Source organism: Alnus glutinosa, chromosome 7, assembly GCF_958979055.1.
Source record: "Alnus glutinosa chromosome 7, dhAlnGlut1.1, whole genome shotgun sequence".
In the NCBI taxonomy this organism is placed as follows: domain Eukaryota; kingdom Viridiplantae; phylum Streptophyta; class Magnoliopsida; order Fagales; family Betulaceae; genus Alnus; species Alnus glutinosa.
The window spans coordinates 362584-383033 of NC_084892.1; the positions used below are offsets into that span (position 1 = coordinate 362584).

The following is a 20450-nucleotide window of genomic DNA, read 5'->3' on the forward strand; positions in this document are numbered from 1 at the left end:
ATATTTTCTCATATTTGACATTACGAGGAGTTGTGGGCGTACCACCACCACCACCACCATTGCAAATATCATGTCAATTCAGGTAATTAAATAAAGCTTGACCGGGTAAAAGCCGAGAGAGTTGAACCTGAATTGCAGCCCTTAATAGCAGGCACAAGCAAATGGGAGGAGAATCTTGGATTTAAATCCCCAAATTTCTTGTTCGAAAAGTCCCGGAGCAAATACTCTAAACCGACCGACGTGCAAGGCCCACCTGCTTGAGCACCTTGGGACCCACACCTTCCAAAATCTCGGTCCATAGTATTTGACCCATCAATTTAGATTGGCAACATAAAAGCCCCTGGACAATTTATCACTCCTTTTACGCTATTGACGAAATCGCTTTATTCAGACTTCCCCTACACGCCATTTATCAATACATCCATGGGGAGAGAGAGAGAGAGAGAGAGAGGTTAATATGGTTACATTCAACAGATGTTTAGTAGACACGTTCTTTCGAGTGACAAGTATTTTACACAAAAAAGAAAGCTGTTCTCAAATTTACATTCTTGTTTGCTCGTCCAAAAAACCCAACTCAAACAAGGATAACAGCTTCAGCTATATCACCAAGGGTAAAATTTGGGGGCAGAGAGAGACGACTACCTGCCCCCAGTGCATCACAGCGGTTTATATTTATACTCTATGTGATCGATCAGCTCTTTTCTACCCTCAATTTGACTTGAACAAGACTGTAACTTCCACCTTAAGATGATGATGATGATCTAGCCGATGAAGATTCACCCAAAGCGACAGAAGCCAAGGAAGATGCCCAAACCCGGGCATTCTTTGCACCTTCGTGGAAGTTCCTGGTCTTGCTTAGTCTCAGCTTGGTCCATACCCCCCTCATATCAATCATGTGAACAATACGGCCCATTATTTGGCTTGTCTCACCAAATATTTCCAACTTGAAATGGGGAATATATATGACCCAAAATGCTTTGAGACGAGATAACACCTGTGGGAATATGCATTCAAGTAACCTCAAGCACAGGAACATTATAGAGAATACCAAGTAAGGTTCCCTCCTTATCATCTCTTTCAGTGACAAACTATTTGATGACAGGAAAATGGATTTTCCACCACTCTCCAAGCTGATTGGTTGATGCTCAGCAAAATACTGAACTGGCTCAAGGCCTGAAATGCAAAAGTCACATCATGATGTTTATCTTAGAAACCAACTTCAAGTCATGAGAAAATTATCCGTTTTCAGAGTAGGGCAGACAAAGAAAAAAGTAGCAATTGGACCATGCACCACAGATATTTATATATGGATTATTCATGTAACATTGCAAAGAGTTATGATAGGAGTAACTTGAACTCAACCCTACATATGTGTGTAGGCATATAAATACAAACATAACTAAATAAAACATATATATTTTTTTGTTTGCTAAGGAGAGAACCTTACCTGTGGTCTTCTTATAAAATTGCACAAGGGAATTGAGATTTTTTGGACCACGATATCGCACCCTTGATGTCCCATTCACCATTAATACGGAAGGCAAGCTATGGATTCCATATCTTGAAAATATGCTGCAAAACAACATGCAAAACTCAAATGAATAGCAGACAAAGAATAAAAGCTCAGATGTGTACAGATTAAAAAACATTCCCAAAAGAATATTGGTGTCTCTCTGCGACTTCAAAGAAAGTTCTCAGAGAACCTTGTGTCCTTTAGGTTTCTTGGTCAGATAGGTATCATCCAGGTTTCCTTAGAGGAGGTCAATCGCATACAGTAAGGACTTGCACATCATAATTTCAAATTCATTTTAACAAGCCAAAAGGAAGAGAGAGGGAGAGAGATCTTTCATTCAACACTTTCTTCTTCTTCTTCGAAGTAAACCTTGAACCACTTAACCAAAAGAAAAAGGGGGGGGGGGGGAAGTAAATCCTGAATTGAAGACCTATTCCCACACCTCACCCTTTAATCAAATCAGCCACAACCCAAGTATAAAATGTGACAGAAAATTAATATAGAGCTCATTATGCAAGGAGGGGGCAGTAGGACTTTCAGGAAATGCTTCCAAGAAGATATGATCATGATACCAAGGCCGTAAATTTACCTAAATCTAATTAAACTCGTGCCCTTACTTATATATTGCATGCCTCTGGGAAATTATATTATTTTATGGCAAACACAAAGTACAATCAATATTTCGCCAGGATCATTTGCTTCTTAGTAGCTCTAGCAATTTTCAACAAGCCCATGTAACTACTAACAAAAGAAGGAAATGGTCTCAACCCGCAATGATAACATAAGAAAAGAAGCAGGTCAAGTTAGTGCCATCATACCTTGGCATAGCTGAAGATTTCTCAACCATCAAATGTTCTATCTGAGGGAACATGGAATTGAGAGTTTCATATGTTGGAAGCACACTGCGAGAGAATGGGCACCAAGAAGCATAGAAAAGTACAGAAGAATATTCTTTCCTCCCCTTGGAAGCCAAAGCTCTATCAAGGAAGTCTCCATCCACCTAGAGATAAAAAGATATAGATAAAGAAATGTCAAAATGTTCTATTTTTTAAAAAAAAACAAGTACATAGTAACAAGTCTTCATTGCTGACTAAGAACAAGCAGGTCATACAATTCTTCAATCATCATACCATTACATCAATGAGAAATGCTACACACACACTCCCAAGGGCTCACTCTTTGGCGTGGCAATGAAAATTACCAGTGGAACCAAAATCCAATAGTGATCCATCCAAACTCTAGTGATGATTTTCACTACCACGTCAGGGAGTGTACACATGGGATTGTGGGAGTGGGAGTGGGAGTGAAAGTGTGTGTAGCATTTCTCTACATCAATTACTCTTCTCTATAATAGTAGGACAAACTTAGATACAAAGATTATGAAAAGGAAGCTAAACTTTTTTGATAAGTAATAAACTTGTCTTATTAATGAAAAGGACGCTAAACTATGGAAGGTAAGCCTAATATTCATAAAATACTTGAAATGGTAGAAAAATATTAGTAAAACTTGTAAGAGGAATGAGCATCTAGTTGTATACATCTTCCATTTTTTTTTTTTGATAAGTAAGTAATATCGTGTATACATCTTCCATTTTCCTTCCAATCCATTTTCCATCCTTCCATTTTTCCTCCCTACCAATTATATTCTTAAGACTGGTTTGATGGGTAAAAAAGTTAGGAATACTACAAGGGTTTCAAGTGGAGAAAGAAATGAAATGGAGACTACATACTTTTCAAGAGATCTCCTCCAATCACTAGTATGGCTATAGAAATTGTGAGCATAAGCATGTAGGTTCCATATCCAAGTGGTAATATCAGGCCCTTTAAATATTGTTCTTGAGAAATGACTGGGTCTGGCCCATTGCTCGAAAGAAGTCGGAAACTATGGGACATACAAGAAGACATCAACCCTAAGGATCCATAGGGCTCATTGTAGAAGGAATACGATATGTTTTGGGGATGTGAATTGAGAAGAAAAGAAGAAATTCTGTTGCAGTTTAGGGGCCATGTGATTAGTGAGGTAAACAGTAGCAGCGCACCAAAGAAAGGAGAGATAAAAAAATACACTAAGATCAATGTATTTCCATACTCAAACCACTCAATATTCAATTAATCAAATCTCCGAATTCTTTAAGTACATACAGGACATACATATAGACTCTCTTGACCCTACCTACTAGGGTTAGAAAGCGGAAAGGCGTAACCTAAGTACATAGGAAGTATACGAGAGAAACACATGGTCAAAATAAGAAAACATATCTAGAAATCAACTAGGAATACTAATTTGACTAATAAAATAAAACCCTAATAGAACACAATAAAAGACCAACTTGGACTCAAAAAATAAACAAATAAATGAATCCAAGAAACTCAGAAACTCCTAGAAAGTTCTATAGTTGACCTAATAACCAAAATAGCCTTAATGTGTAGGAATTGCAGAAAATTACATATATGCCCATCATCACCAAAATATCCATAACTTACGAAATAAAAATACAAATTAAAAAACGTTTTTAACCTTAGAATCCTAGTGACTTGAAATTCAAAACCATACAAGCCTACTCTCATCCAATGTTACAGGTGAGTCCCACACATGAAGAGCTCTAAGTTGCAAAAATTGAAAATCACTCTAAAGACATCAACTTGACCCTTATCCAAGGCTATATGAAGTACTTTGTTTCACACGCGATTTGATCGCAAAAGTTCGTCAACTCGAGTTCTAAAACAGTCATTTAATAAAAGATGAAGTTAAACACTACAAAAAGATAACAGATTCCAATCAAAACACTACATGTCAACATATTGGGCTTGTTTGGTACCCATGGATATTCAAATAGCCCATCAGGCATCAACAAATATCAACTTCACAATAAAACAACGTTAGAATGAGAGAGAAAAAAAGAGTGAAGTGTGTGATTAGAGCTTTATCATTCACCGATCTAACCCATAAGTAGTAGGATACTTAAGGAAAGACACAAAACCATGAAACCACAATACTTAAATAACCTCCACATTTGTGTGGGAAGGGGGGGGGGGGGGGGGGGGGGGGGGGGGGGTGGAACTAGCCTGCTTAACCCCTTTACTAGTAACTGCTACAGTGTGATAAGCACTAAGTTAGTTTCACTGCACACCATAAGGCAGCGGAGATGTTTGCCTATTGTCTTTGGACCCATAAGTAACACGGGTGGACTGAGGTTATGGGTTCATTCCCTGATGTGTGCATGAGTTGTTCACCAAATCACCGATCAAAAAAGACAAGATGCAGAGGAGATGTTCCACACATCTAGTATTGAAGCCTACTGGTTGGGGTTCCAACAGATTATCTTGTCGCAAATCATAGGGAAAGAATGATTTCAGTCATTCTAAATTTAATTTTGGACAATAGAACAAAATCTTCAAACAGTAGTAGATCAAATAAGGTAATATAATTGATTTGACTGGACCTTTCAGGTGCCAAAAACTGTCATAACAAGTGGTAGAAGGAAGATTATCAACATTGATATTGCATGGGAATATTCCATAAAGAGAGAAACAACTTCACCCAAAATTATCAACTGTCTCAAGCAATATCAAATCTTCTGCAACCTAAAACTACACCCACACATCATGCTGCAACAGTAAGTGCTAAAAGCATGTCATTTTTGCATACTATTTTCCCACGTCATGTTTTTTTTACCCATCATGTGTCTGTCTATCAATAGTCCATAGTGCTAGAAAGCCTAGAACCTCACAACTGTCTCAAAGACTTTCCCAGCAGCTAAAATCCTGATATAATCACCAAACCTTGCAACTTGAACTAACAATTATTTTTCTCCAAGTCTCTTACTGGCAAACTGTTTGCTTAATACTAGATATGCCAACCAAAGCTTACCCTAAAAAAATTAACATTTCATGCCCCACCTAGCACATTGAGAAAATACACAAACTCTATCAAGTATATACTTCTGCCAAACCGTATTCACTGCCATGCTTCTCCACAAGAATTAAATTCAAATCTAGTAGAAAATGGATTATTCAAAGTCATACTTCTTGGCGGGGCTTTGGAAAGACTAAGTTGAACAGCTAACACAGAAAACCCAAAATTTTTTTATTTTTTATTTTTATAAAAATAAAAATAAATAAATAAATAAAAGAAGAAGAAGAAGAAGAAGAAGAAGAAAAGAATGGTCAAAATAAACAACCATTTAGCAGCAACACGAGATCATATTCCCCTCTTTATTTCCACAAATTAGACTATAAATTAAAACTAGGGGAATCCAGAAATGCGCAACTTCATTCTTTCTCTTACTTTTCTTATCATACCGACTTAAAGAGATAATAAATTTCAAAAGTCAACCAAATAACATATAGATTCTGATTCTCCAAATTTCACACCACAATCTATACCACAAAATTAAAATCGAATACCCTCAACAAGAAAATACACAACCCTTTGAATCGGAACCCCAAAGCGGGAAAAAAAAAAAAAAAAAAAAAAAAAAAAAAAAAAAAAAAAAAAAAAATCCCCCAGAGACGGAAATCACCCAAGATCAAGCCCAAATCCGAAGAACCCAACAAATAAACAAATCACATCCAGCATCTAGAAAATTAATATCTACAATCGCTACAGAGATTATGACAATAACCAAACTAATTTTTTTTTTTTAGAAAAAAACATAATTCAAAATAAACAAACTTACACCGAAAAGAAAGCGGAAATGTGAAAACAAAAAGAAAGAAAAACAGAAAACGTACCTGGAGAGGTGGGTTGGGGGAGGAGATCGAAAGAGGGCATTGAGATTGAAGAGCGTAGAGAAAGGAATCCGATTCCTTGGGGCACAAAGCCGAAGACGAAGACACCAACCGCAGCGAAGACAAGACGGTGATGTAGAAAAACAAGAGAAAAGAAGCAACAGCCATAGAAGAGGAAGAAGGGTTTGCAGAGAGAATAAGTAAGAACAGAGAGGCAAAATCGGGCGGGGAAAAATATAGGGATAAAGGGATTTAACACAACAACAACAACAAAAAAAATAAAAAAATAAAAAATAAAGGAAAGGAAAAATTTAAAAAAATGGGTCTCTCTCTAGCTTTGGTGTTATCCCTTGTTTCTCTGAGTCCTCTGCGCTCGATTCTCTGACTTATCTCTCTCTAGTCTCTATGGCATAGGTGGGTATTTTGGAGTGGGTGGCGCTAACTGTGGCTCGCTGAATCTACTTTTTCCAGCTCTCTCTCTCTCTCTCTCTATATATATATATATATATATAAAAATTTCCAGCTCAAAACCCATTTATATTCTACTTTTATCCATTATGAATCTATGATAATCATTATCAAACGAGTATTAAAAAATATCTATACACTCTCTTCTCTCTGGGACTGCCTCGTGTGTGTTACAAGAGACAGGGTTGGTGTTATAATAATAATAATATACATATAGTTTATTGGGATTTTGTTTTTGTTTTTGAAGAGGTAGGTTCATTTTATCTTTCTTTTAGGGTGTTGGGGTTAATTTCGGTAACAAAACGTCGCAGATAGGGATGGGTGGGAATTGGGAAATCAAATTCAGCACCAAACCCCCTCCTCGGAGGACAAGCCTAAACTACCAAATGGGTAGTGACCTTGAGTTTGAGTTGTATAGAAATATAGATATAAAATTATATATGTCACATTTGATTAAATAGGTTAGACTTCTTATTTCTAACTCGATAATTTTATAAATTTTATCAAAAATTGACAATCCTAAAGTCACATATCGGATTTGGATCGTGTCAAAATATAGATATAAGACATATAGGTCAAATATAACCTAACACATTTAATTAAGTGAGCCAAACTCCTCAATTCTAAGTCTCTAACCTTCTAATTTTGTGTTAAGTTTATAAGTCGTATAAAAAATTATTAGTTCAAAATACCAATCGATCCCCTTTTAGCTCTCTCCCTTTTATTTTTTATGTTAATGTTATAAGCACCTTTCTAATGAGTAAGAAAGAGATGCATGTAATCAAGAAATGCTTAAGGGCGTTTTGCCTATATGGGGTTTTTCTAAATCTTCCCTCCAATGTTAGTATGAGCGGTCCTTTTCTGTTGGAGTCTGGGAAAAGGTAAGATATAAACTAAAGAAATTTTCTTACTTATAATTATTATTTAGATCCTGTATGATATGATTGTCCTGTTGTATATCCCCATGTGAGAAGCAAAAAGCCCAAATAACCCCTCACATGAGTTGAGAAGGCTGCCCTATTGCACGGATCGACAGTCCTTCGTGAAAAACTAGAAATAGATCTTCCTCAATGGCAAGAGAATAAACATTAATTTGATCCTGATCCTTTTCGAATGAAAGACGGACTGGAATCTCCTAATAATATCCATAAATGACTTTTTATTTTTTTCTCCTAAGAGACTCAAATTATTGTATGCAAAATTTTGGCGCATGGTATACAGTGGAACTCCGGTACATTGAAAAAGAAAAATAAAAAGTTCTTCTACAGATGCAACATTAACTAGGTAGCCGAAAACGCTAATTTAAAGAGGCATAATTTATGCGAGTACACAAAATCCAACTCTCTCAAAACACTAAGGAATCCCATCTGTGCCGCAGATAACAACTACAGCAGAATATACGGAAAAATTGCATCAACATTAAGAAAATTTCACGACAGTAAAGGTTCATAGCCAAATCAGAAATTGCGAGTAATCACACCCGAATCCTACTACTCCCATGATGGTCTACTCTCCCTTGCGATATCATTCTTGATTGCGCGCTCTATCCGTTTAACAACGAAGAAGTACTGTCAACAAGCAAAGAGAACAAATGAATGAGATTATTGATTCCTGTTTCAGAAGAGGAGAAACACAATAGCATTGAAAAGTCTAGAAGCATACTTGGAAGACGAGAATAAGTGGAATCAAGAACTTCCCTCTCTCATTGGGGTTTGGCCCTTCAATCAGCTTCTTGTCAACAACAATAGACTTGCTTCCATTCAACACAACTTCTGTAATTGTTTTGACTAAATGAGGAATCCACGCAATCCCATTTGGAAGAACCTGTCACCAAGCACCACCAATCTTCTCAGCCTCTCGGAGAAGAGAAAACATCAATGATAAATGAACTGAAAGATGAGGACCACAAACAAGTAGCATCAGGAAAATGACTAACCTTTTCATCAATTTCATTCTTATTACATCTTCCACTGTTCTCAACCAAAACAACAGGGATGGCAAAATCCTACATAAAGACAAAATAGACAAATGAATTTCATAAATACATTTCTTTATAAACTGAGACTTATTGCAACTTGCTGAGCTCCAACTTAAAGAAGCTACACAAGTTGGAATTCTGTAGCGAGAAATGCAATAGTGAGCACTTAAGCATATCTTAGGACATAGAAAATCACTGTCAAAGTCACTTGTCAAGAAACAAAAGTAGGGGCCTCACTACCAATGCCAGCTTTTCTTGTTCTTTTTTTCATTTTGTAAGTAGATTTGTATTTGAAAAGGGAAAAAACAAAAGAACATTATAAGGGGCGCAACCCCTAGCACACACAGGCAGTAAAGTATACAAGGGAAAACACCCAAAGAAAGAAGATAAAAACCAACTCCTAAACTTAAAAGATCAAGAAATTCTAGAAAAAAAAAATAATAATAATCTATAAATTAGAGGAGAAGCAGCATCTAGCAGCCATCCGATCAAAATCTCAAAAAGTGAAGCGTCAATTTCAACACAAGACAAATCATAACCCTCAAAATTTCTGGGCATTCGTCTCTCTCCAAATGCACCGCATGATACATAAATGAAGTTAATGTTCCCCCGAGTGGCTTTCTTTGTGTGGACGGCGACTTCAGGGAAAATCTTAACTTTCGACAATTTACGAAAGAGAAACATTATTATAATGGAGTGGTGCTATATGTGTAAGACTTCTAGAGAGTCCATTGATCATTTGTTTCTATATTGTCTCGTTGCTACATAGTTGTAGAGTATGATCCTGCAATTGTTTGGGGTGGTGTGGGTAATGCTGCGATCAGTGAAAGATATATTGGGGAGTTGGAGGGGGCAAAAAGGCAACCAGACGTTGATACCGATTTGGCGAATGATTTCTTTGTGTTTGATGTGGTGTGTATGGAATGAACTGAATGCATGCTATTTTGAAGATTGTGAGACTGATTTGATGAACTTGAAGAAGTTAGTGATGCAAATGTTGTTTTTGTGGAGAGAAAAACTACAGTCTATGTCTAAGTGTTCTTATTATGAATTACTAGATAGGTGTTCTCTTTTTTCTTTAAATTACGGGTTTCATGTATGCATCTTGTGTATTGTTACATTACTTATAAAAACAAAAAAAAACAAAAAAAAAAAACATAAATGAATAAATAGCCTTCCAAATCTCTCCACTACAATGTCTTCCAAAGTGTCCCCCCAAAAAGCCAATAATCCAGCCATTGTCGTAGGCATAGTCCTCATCAACCAATCGAACAAAACAGAAGCAACCAAAATTCTCTCATAGTTGGCTAGCAGTTTAGTATGCATCTATCAAATTTAATTCTTTTACATATTGGCGTAAAATGATGCATCTAAGTAAACTGGCAAGCACAGCCAACTCACTCAATTTGAGATAGAAAAAGGTACTCTAGGAATGTCTTTTGATTTTCTCTCTTTCTTTGTTGAGAACATATACCACCAGGTTCATGCTTGATAAGAGGCCAGCTGGGCGCACACCTCATAAATGGAATGAGTCAATCATCCACCACTTTAGTATCTTATTGAACAAAAATGGTGATAGTGTGCCTCCATTGATCAAGAATTTTGATTTCTGGGAAGTATCGTGATCATCCAATAAGAAGGGATTATAATGATGTGAATTGAGCTTTAATGAGTTCTAATATGGGCTCACTTTCTCAGTCAGAAAAGTGCATTGTTGGAACTAGGTTGGAATGCCAAGCAGCTCTAGATTCGGTTACGAGCATAGCATACTGTTCAACATAGCTTTCAAACGTTTTAAGTACTAATCAAAATAGTGCATGCAAAGCACATGAATGGTATATGATCGTGATGTAAAAAAAGAATGGTATAGAATTAAGATTGTCTCAATTTCTCAAGTTTCTGAACAATGAAGTAATGCAAAGTCAGGCAAGTCACTCCAAGACATTAGAAGTTTCACGTCCACACAATTTCGTATATGTTAATATCGATATGAAATATAGGAAAACAAACTACAGGTACAAAAGAATAATATCCAAACCTCTTAGCATTAACAAATTATGTTCAACAACATGCCCAACAATAATTTTTTCCTTAGACAATAAACATAAAAACTTGAGTTGCTACTTTCTTATTTTGAAGGTAGGCTCTGAATGGCAACACTTTTCCCATTGCTTTCTGGCAATTGTTTAAAAACATCCTTAGAAATAAGGCCAACAGCATAATGCTTGGCTTCTCTTTAATTCAAAAAACCAATAATTAACACTGCATTAAATAAATCAAATATCTCTTTTCTCCCTTTGATTCAAAACCCAAATAATTACTATAATATTATACCATGTAGCCTCAAAAGCTGCTGCCTAAAAAAAGAGAATAAAAAATAAAATAAAATAAAATAAAATTAAAAAAAAAAGATAAAGGGGGGGGGGGGGGGGGGGGGGTTGGGGGGGTTCAATTTTTCTCTTTTTTTTATTATTAACAGGTTACTTTGACCAAACATTTCTTCATTTCTTCTTCTTCTTCTTCTTCTCTCTTTTTTTTTTTTTTTTTTGTCGGCTTTTCATGAATAACCCAATATTATCAACTCAATATAAAAGACAAAGATGGTCTACTTATCATCTCACATTCTCAATAGAATTTTATCACTATGATTACTATTATGTCAACAAGCTTAGAATGGTTGGTCACCTTGAAGACTTCAAATGTATAAGTCACCCCTAGCTCATAAAAAACCCACCAGCAAACTTCTATTATATTAAAAAGGAACCCCCCCCCCCCCCCCCCAAAAAAAAAAAAAAAAAAAGAAAAGAAAAAGGCTATCACATCACAACATCATCATTTTAGAAGTTTCACAAAGATGAACTATAAACATATTCAACTAATATGCTGACAACAATAGATTATGGAACAGCATTTTCAGTGCACCTCAAACCCTAGTACCATAATATTCCTATTCTAGCCTGTATGATAAGACTTTTGTCTGTATTTTGAAGAAGAAGTAGAACAATAAGAATCTTGTGGGTTAGTCACCTTAGTCCAATGTATGAGAAAGGACATCTGTCTTTCTGAGATAAAGGAGTTAGACTCAACCTTGAGATATAAGCAGGGTTGAAGTATAAGAACAGCAGCAAATCTCGTTAAACCTGCTCCTTGGCCTTAGCTTCCACTATATCTCAGGAGTAGTCAAAGGAAGTACGGTGGGTCCAAGTAGGAAAACATTTCACTAAGTAGGGCATACAACAATGGATCAATTCATTCACAAGATTCCCTTTTTACTGTAGATTCTCAATTCTACGCCTTATGGCCTCAATGTTGCAAAAGTTTTTCCATTTATAAGATCATTTTGGCTTTAAAATTAATCCATTTATCAGATGTTTTCGGTCTATAAAGTTTAGAAAATAAGAAAACACTCACGCACACAAAACCCAAAGGTATTATATTCTAGAATTTTTCAGTAACAATGTCAATACTTTCATGACTGAGAAAATGACAAGCCAAAATTACTTAAAACCATCTTCTTTTGTCTTCGCAGATCTTCATTCACCAACAGTTGCAATAAGTGACAAAAATGAAAAAAGAAAAAAGTACATAAAACACATTTAAATGTATATGACAAGAGTTCATGGGCATACAGGTTATTTACCAAAATGCATGCAGTACCCATATAGAGAATCTTGAAAGAATACACAAGTAAAAGAGAAAGTCAATTGTTTATCATTAAGAAAAGCCACTTTCCCAAAAGAGATTTGGACAATAATAGAAGCTCATGTACAATGTCTTAAATCAAACAGTTGGGCACTTCAATATGAACTACCAATGACAATATAGAGGGAGGAAAAAAGAAAAACACATGTTGAACTTGAGGTTGCAGAAGTAGAAAAAGGAGAAAAGATAAAAAGGATGTACCTTCTTATCCTGCTTTTTTAACCCCGCACCGACACGAACAACTTTTAGAAGAGCCCCTGACCTTTTGGAGTAAAAATCTTCATAAGGTAATCCATCTGGTGGCGAGAGCTGAGCATGTGTTAGGACAATGAAAGCCCTATTCCATATTCCTTTACCAAAACTATCTGTTATGGCTTTAACAACTTGCTTATCCAAGTTATCAACCCTATATGCATCCAAACGGTCCACATATAGCAGAACATCGATGGTCTTGTTCAGAAGGGAACTGCTCATATGGAAATTCCCACACCCAACCCCCCATTGAACATGAAATGAAGAAATGAAAAGGAAAAAGAAGTCAGAGTCATAAAATAGATTGAAGTTGATTCCTCGAGCAATAGCCAGGAACACACTTCACTAGAAACCATAACAAGTAACAGCATACCGTTTTATAATCTCAAGTGCCTGCGCATTGACATATCCTCCTTCTATGAGCCCTGGAGTGTCAATGACGTTCAAAGTAAATCCAGCCCTTGTACGTGACACCGTAACAGTCCTGGGTGCTTCTGACTAAAAGAAACAAAAATCTGTAGATATAAATATGTAGTGCACAGCACAAAAACCACATAAATGACAATTGACAAGGAAAGCACCATATACCTGAAAAGGATTAACAGATACCGCTCTTTCCCCAATGATTGAGTTTATGGTCGATGACTTCCCAACACCGCCTTTCCCCATTACAAGTATTGTCAACGTGTCCACATTCTACACCAACATATATGAACAAAATTTCAAAATACAATAATCAAAAACTATAAACACCACATGTATCAAGCCCTAGTGAAAAAATCAATTAACCGCCTGCAGGCAAGCACATTTGTTAATAATGAGAATATGGGTCTGAGAAAAAGAACCTCCTGCTTGAGTTTTCCCAGCATTTCAAGCAATTTGGTCTGTGTGGCAGAAGCGAACGTGTTGATCCCTACCCATTCACGTATTAAGGACGCCATAGATAAATGTTTGTCCTACTACTCCAAAAAATAAATAAATAAAATCAGAAAATGGTCCACATAACAAGCTCTCGGTTGCAAACACTGCAAAAAAAAGCCAAAACTAAGCCCTAATCAAGAAATTATCACAAACCTATCTCTGGTAATAAATAAACTCCTTGTCCAGCTTTAAAAAATACAAATTTTCCAAAAAAGTGTTGTCGATTATACAAAATGTGCACAACCAGTCCTCTTTCTCCCTCACACGCTCTCCAAAGCAACCCCACAGCATGACGGAAGTGGCTTATAAGGAGCAAATTCAACAATTTCTTACACAACACAGAGACCCGCAAATAAAATTCTGACTGTGCTTATTTACAGTGAAATTAATGAGAAAATTGAAATTTTGGTACCTCAGAAAGAACCCTAAACCCTACCAAAAGCAAACAGTGATAAGAAGGTGGAGAGCACTAAAATTGAGAAGGGAAAGAAGCAGATTTTGGGTACCTGGTAAAAGCAAAATCTTGATGAAAAATGCTTTTCTTGGTTTCTAATCCTTTAACCGAGCGGCCTTATCCCCTTCCCCTATTCGATTTTGGCCGCGACAAATACTATAAACCTCGCAAGTCGCAACAAACCAAATAGCTTCTTGTATCACTCTATCAGCTTGGCTCACACGTGCGTGGCGCACGCCGACTTCCTATATTAACAACCCTTTTTAACCTTCTTTTTATATCTCCTTCGTCTTTTTCTTTTTACATTGAAAAATGAAAATATTAGTATAAACATAACATTTGTTTCGTTAAACATCTTTTATTTTTAATTTGGGAAGGAGTAAATATTATAAGTAGATTTTAATTTTTTTTTTTTTTTAAGAAAGGGTAAATTTGTAATGAAAAATGGGAGAAACGTAGCGGAAGGCGGTGAGAAAAAATATTTTTTTAAAATAAAATTAGGATGGTTAAACTTTAGATGCTTATGTCCGCCGATAAGAATTATTATAAAGATTACATTTTGCTCTTATTCAACTCGTTTGATTTACATTACAAAAAACCCATCTTGCTCTCATCTTAAGATAAGATTTGACTACAACCCCACATAAATAAATAGTAAATATTATAATATGGAAAAGTCTATCAACCTAATACCAAGGATAATATTATATTAGCCCATGAGATATTTCATGCAACGAAGATAAAATGGAGTGAACTTTTATCTTTAAAGTATAACATATTCTATCATCCCCTTGAGCTTTATCAATGTAGAAGCTTGAGTTTGGAAAGATTTGCTCAAGTTGATACAATGCGGCAAGGACTAATATTTTAACGTGAGCTCGACCTTCAGATCTGTTGATGAAACATATGAGAATCGTGTGTGGCAAGAGCCACAAGTTGAACATGAGCTCAGATAGGGTCGGAATCTGGTATGATGTGAAATCGGGAGTTGAGGAGATCTGCTGATGTTGGCTACAAACGAGGGAGGGTCGTCGGATACTACACCAAAGGTGGGCTAGGCCAGCCAGTGGCCAAATGCGGCGGTCAACCAATGGCTAGATATGGTGGCCAAACAATGGGCGAAGATAGCAATTGGACAATGGGCAGAGATGGCAACTGGATGGGAATAACCATAAGAGCTACAATTTGCTATTATACAATGTACTACTCTTCAAGCAATAATAAGAAAACTGTGTTAAAACAAATAAAATAGTAAAAAAAATACAAGCAATTTCGTTTTCAGAATAAAAAAAAGAAAAAAAGAAAAAGAAAAAGGAAAACAAAAGCAATCAATTTACACAAGCTAATATATGTTATCTGAGTGCCAATATTCCACTTTCAATGGTACAAGTAATTAAGCAACTCGATGACAGCAGAAATTAACATGTACATGATCTGTTCATGATATCTGAGTCTTGCTTTTAAGAGCAGCAACCACCACTTGGAGGTTCTTGGTGTTCCTGTTTCTGCTTTAAAATGTTTCTCTTCACTACAGTAGATCCTTCTTCCAAAAGACTAGGAATCTCCATTATCTGTAAAATAATCTCAAACTCGTTAGAAGTGAGAATAGAAAAACGCCAAATCATACTAGTGGCAGTCATAGTTTATCCCACCACAGCTTGAAATAGAACTAACTTATAAACCCCATCATAGCTTGAAATAGAACCATCATGTATAGAAAAAAGACCACCATAAAGGATTAGATGGATAAACTGACTCTGTAGAGTGGTTATCAAATATCTTGAATATCCTAAACTGGGAGAGTGTCAAATGGAATGAATACTACCTTTAATGCAAGTTCTTCAAAGCATTGCGCCACATTTTCTCTAGTTTTAGCACTACATTCAAGTAACAAACATCCGAGCTCTTTTGCTAGTGCTATTCCCTCCTCTCTACTTACAGCTCTTTCAGAATCCTGGAATCACATAAACATCAAACTGTTATAGCTAAAACAATAATTGAGAGCTAATCTATCAGAAGATTTAGTTCACAGCTAATAATCAATTTTTAATAACTATAGAATAAAAGCGCATATCATCACTGGAAAATTTTTATCTTTGAAAGGGAAAAATAGACTACTAACCCTAAGAAACAAGTCCTATAGGCCATGATGAAACTACATCTACTACCAGCAGGAAAAAAAAAAACCAGTAATAGCGATATGCAAACACACTCTTGGAGATACATCCTGCAACTTACCACATACTTTTACAATATGCCAACAACAGAAGTTCACTTCATGCTATTTAGATATGAAAATTCATAGCATGTTACTAGAATGAAGGGTGGGATATAATATGACAAATCATTTTTACGCAACTAGAATCAGACAAAGGCGAAATTCATGAGAATTCAATAAGCATCAACTACAGAAGTGATGTTAATGATATGGCCTGATAAATTGCTGGAATGTAAGCCCATTCATGCAAAGGCCATCAAAGCCTCAATCAGAAACAGTGCACAATATATGCCAGGGTTATTGGCTTTGTTCTCCCAGATGCTGATTGTGCTGGCTATAAATTGCGCATGGAACAACTAGGGTTTACAAGGCGGAATGCCTTGGTGCAGCATAAACGATGTTTACCTTCAACCAGATAGGTTAAGAACAGATCTGTACCATTTTGTAGCTTGCAGGAGTAAATGATGAATGCATTTAATGAAAGCATTACAACCATCAAAAGATTTGCAGTAAAATACAAAGCAGCTCTCCACTCAGCAAGTAAATTTTGATTTCCTACGAGAACCAAGTATGTGGACAAAATATTGTGAGAATATACACTATGAATTTTCTTTTACTGGCTGTCTCAAGGAATGCAGAATTACAAATCACACCAGAGGCAAATGTGTCAGACTATTTGATCCATTTATTTTCCCGCATATATGATCACAGAAATTTAGAAAGAGTATGGAGCTAAGGTTCTGTCAACTTATTAGCAGAATGCATAAGGTATGGAGAATATACAACTTACTATATCAACTTTATTTCCAACAAGCATCTTGACACAGTCCTGATTAGTCGAGTAGAGTTCCACTTCTTTAGCCCATACATCTGATAAGTTTGTAAATGTATCTCTACGCGTAACATCATAAACTAAAATAAAAGAAAAGAAATTGGTAATAACTCAGACGAAATTATGGATAGTATTGACAAGGTTATGGATGAAGTCAACAATTCAACAGTAAAGAACATATTGGAGAGATAATTGAATCTAATGTTTATGATAACAATAATCAATATTAGTTTTAAGCTAGTGACCTATGCACGGATCCACTTGTTTCAACAATGTGGGCAGATCTATGTGTTTGTGCTGATGAAATTTGAGTGGAAATTTAGAGAAAAGGTTCCCCAAGGCCTCTGCGATTCATATGCAGAAAAACATTTCTACAACTTATAATCAGAATATAAAAATGTTTGATAAGGTCACTAACCATGCAAGTGTATAAGAGAAAAAATAAGGGCGGGTGGGGGGATCTTTTTAAGTCTTGCCCAGACTGCTTAAGTTAAAGAAAAAGAAAATAAATAAACAGAAAAAGAAGCAAAAAGCTGAAATAAACAGACAAGTGTTGATCTTCGCTTAATCGCAAGATCATTTCATTGAGAACTCCCTTTCCTTACCACCTACTGGGTCCTAACTTACTTTCCTTCAACACGTTAAATTCGAATCCTATCGTTCAAGTCTTTCTGGTCGTCCACCTAAAGATTCTTTTCATAGCTACAGAAGGACAAACAAAGCCTTAAAAGAAAGTTTGTTTCCCTCTGCATGACTGGTTCAATGTAAAATAGGTTTCTGAACAAGGTACCATGTTTTAGTGGTTCTCTTATTGTTGTATAGATCTTGGCATCAGTCAAACTTAGATAATAGATGTGGAAAAGATCAGGGATATCTTTGGAGTTGAAACACAATGGTGTTTTTTTTTTGTTTTTTGTTTTTGTTTATAAGTAATCACAAGTTCACTAAAAACGTGAAACGCAGTGGCTTTATGAAACAAAAATATTAAAGAGTGGCATTTATAAAATAAGTTTGTCACCAAATATGAGTAAAGAAATGTTATTCACTTTTGTATAAAGTGTCTCTGCACTACACCAGAGTTAACCTTGGCAGTGCAAGGATGAGTGATGTATGCCATTATACAAGATGATTATCACATTAGTGAATATTCTTCATCTTAGCAGTAAATCTGACACAAGACCATGTTCTAACTTTTTTTTATATAACATTTCAGCAGAAATTAGAGGAGAAGCAGCAAGTGCACTAAAACACTGATTAATTGCATGTTGCAACCAAAACAACATTTTGCTCACACCAATTTATGAAAGTGGATATTCCCATGAATGATTCAAAGAAGAACACATCAAAAGGTTGTTGCTAGCATACCAAGAATGATCCCTTGGGCACCTCTATAATAAGAGCTTGTTAATGTTCTGAACCTCTCCTGTCCAGCTGCAACAGACATTACATTTTCCTAAGTCAATCATGATTCATTTAGGTTGTCAAACAATTTCTCAATTAATATTTTGTGACAAAAGTTACAGACACAATCATGAAATGACAAAGAGCATAAGATATGTTCTATCGATGAAACCCAGAGTCAGTGCATAGTTTATTTATTTACCTTCTAACTTCAATACTTCATGATAGAATTAAAAATTGCAGAGAGAAGCGTAAAGAGCGAACTGAATGTAAAAGGTTAGTTAACTTGTTAAATATTGTAAAACTGCCAAGATCATTGTTAGAGAGCCTCAGAACTCAAAAATCTGCTGCTATAAAATCTCCAGTGAAACATTATAAGGTCACTAGTTCCGTTACATGCATCAATGACATATTTGACGCATTAAAATAACACTACTACTGAGAAACTGGGAAAATAGAAGACTTGTGTATTGCAAGTACAGATAAGGTTCTGGATTCGAATTGTAAAAATGAAAACAATTCTCCACTAAAGGAGTCAGAAAAAAGTGAAGCACTTGTTGGCAGCTTAAGTTGAATGAAAAAATTATCACGAAATTCTTACTTCACAAAATTCTGCTCCTGCAACTTAATAGCCCCACAAGATGGCATGGTAATGAAGTAATAGCAAATGTACAAAACGGTAAATTGGGAATCTTTCAACACCGTAGGCGAGAGCTCGCAGGATTCTTTAACATATACACAGATATATTTAAATTTCCAATTAGAAACATAAAGTAAGAGAATGGACTACTTCCACTACTTACCAGTGTCCCAAATTGTGAGCTTCAATTTCTTCCCGCCGACTGTGAGCAGCTTGATCTTAAAATCCACACCTACAAATAATAAGAACTACTATATATGCATCACATAAGCTACTCAACCCGTCAAAAGGGATAAAAATGCTTGCATTGATTGATCAAAATTAAATATAAGAACTTCCAAAGAGAAGTGATTATATATTTATTACGTAGACAACATTTTGCAATTACTAATTTAGATGAACAAAGCTTTGAAGAAAAAAGAAAACACATTTTTAAGGTTCTCATACTTAAAAAAAATTCACAAATTCAATCAATTTATTAACTGGGTGCCTTTTGATGAGTCTCAAATAGTCAAATGCAGCCAAAGTAACTAGAACACTCAAAAGAATCTTATTATATATAATCTCCTATAATTTTTGATCACTTAAATTTTTATGAGTCTTTTTATAGATCCAACAGTGTTTAACTCTCTTTGGTTGCTAAGAAATCGTGGAAAAAGAAAGATGACATAAACTTTCTACAAAATCTTTCATTTCGATCATTGAAGACCCAACAGAACAGAGCTTCTTAACGCTACTATTTGTGAACATTATAAAACTGAAAGCTGGGTTAAGCAATAGTAATGGAAAAAAAAGGAAGAAAGTACCAATGGTGGGTGAAAGATCTTCGACGGAGTTGGAGATGAAGCTGACAAGGAGACTGCTTTTTCCCACACCGGAATCACCGATCAATAAGATCTTGAATGAGAGATCGCAGCTGCCACTGCTCTGACCTGAAGACGAACCCATTTGATTCCTGAGACCCAAGATTGTCTCTCTCTTTCTCTTTGTTGTGTGCCTGATGATTAGTTATTTTCTGCGTCTCCCTGTCTCTCTCTATCTCCAAAAAGTACAGTGAAAGAAATGCACATAATAAGCAGGTGGAGGGAGAGAGAAAGAGAGCAAAAAGAGAAAAGGTAATAGTATAATAATGGGGCATCTTGGGACAGGGATAGTGAGAAGTTAAAGAAAACGGCTACCTGGGCATCCCTGACAACCCAACAACGTATTTATTCTTTTCTTTTTCTCCATGCTATTCCGTCCCGTTTTCGCGCTACATCCTGCTCTCCGCTTGTTGGGTAAACAAACCTGCCTGCTCTACATTCTTTTCTTTTCTTGGATGACTAATGTTACTTTTTGTG

General features: G+C 35.9%; 3 protein-coding genes across 3 annotated transcripts; all 3 read right to left on the minus strand.

Moving 5' to 3' along the window:
- Positions 1-440: 440 nt before the first annotated feature.
- On the minus strand, positions 441-6733 carry LOC133873651 (5'-adenylylsulfate reductase-like 7). Its single transcript, XM_062311387.1, has 4 exons — positions 6248-6733; positions 2332-2513; positions 1448-1572; positions 441-1173 (listed from the first exon to the last, which is right to left on the minus strand). The coding sequence occupies exons 1-4, from the start codon at positions 6410-6412 to the stop codon at positions 743-745; spliced, it is 903 nt and encodes a 300-aa protein (XP_062167371.1). The 5' UTR covers positions 6413-6733; the 3' UTR covers positions 441-742.
- Positions 6734-7928: 1195 nt separating this feature from the next.
- Positions 7929-14230, minus strand: LOC133874222 (translocase of chloroplast 34). The gene is made up of 8 exons (XM_062312094.1): positions 14072-14230; positions 13490-13603; positions 13233-13340; positions 13018-13142; positions 12594-12858; positions 8649-8717; positions 8375-8536; positions 7929-8280 (listed from the first exon to the last, which is right to left on the minus strand). Exons 2-8 carry the CDS (start codon positions 13583-13585, stop codon positions 8203-8205), a joined length of 903 nt encoding a protein of 300 aa, XP_062168078.1. The 5' UTR covers positions 13586-13603; positions 14072-14230; the 3' UTR covers positions 7929-8202.
- Positions 14231-15332: 1102 nt separating this feature from the next.
- Positions 15333-20210, minus strand: LOC133873619 (ras-related protein RABC2a-like). Its single transcript, XM_062311348.1, has 6 exons — positions 19917-20210; positions 19274-19342; positions 18435-18500; positions 17028-17149; positions 15845-15973; positions 15333-15590 (listed from the first exon to the last, which is right to left on the minus strand). Exons 1-6 carry the CDS (start codon positions 20056-20058, stop codon positions 15480-15482), a joined length of 639 nt encoding a protein of 212 aa, XP_062167332.1. The 5' UTR covers positions 20059-20210; the 3' UTR covers positions 15333-15479.
- Between the last annotated feature and the right edge of the window lie 240 nt (positions 20211-20450).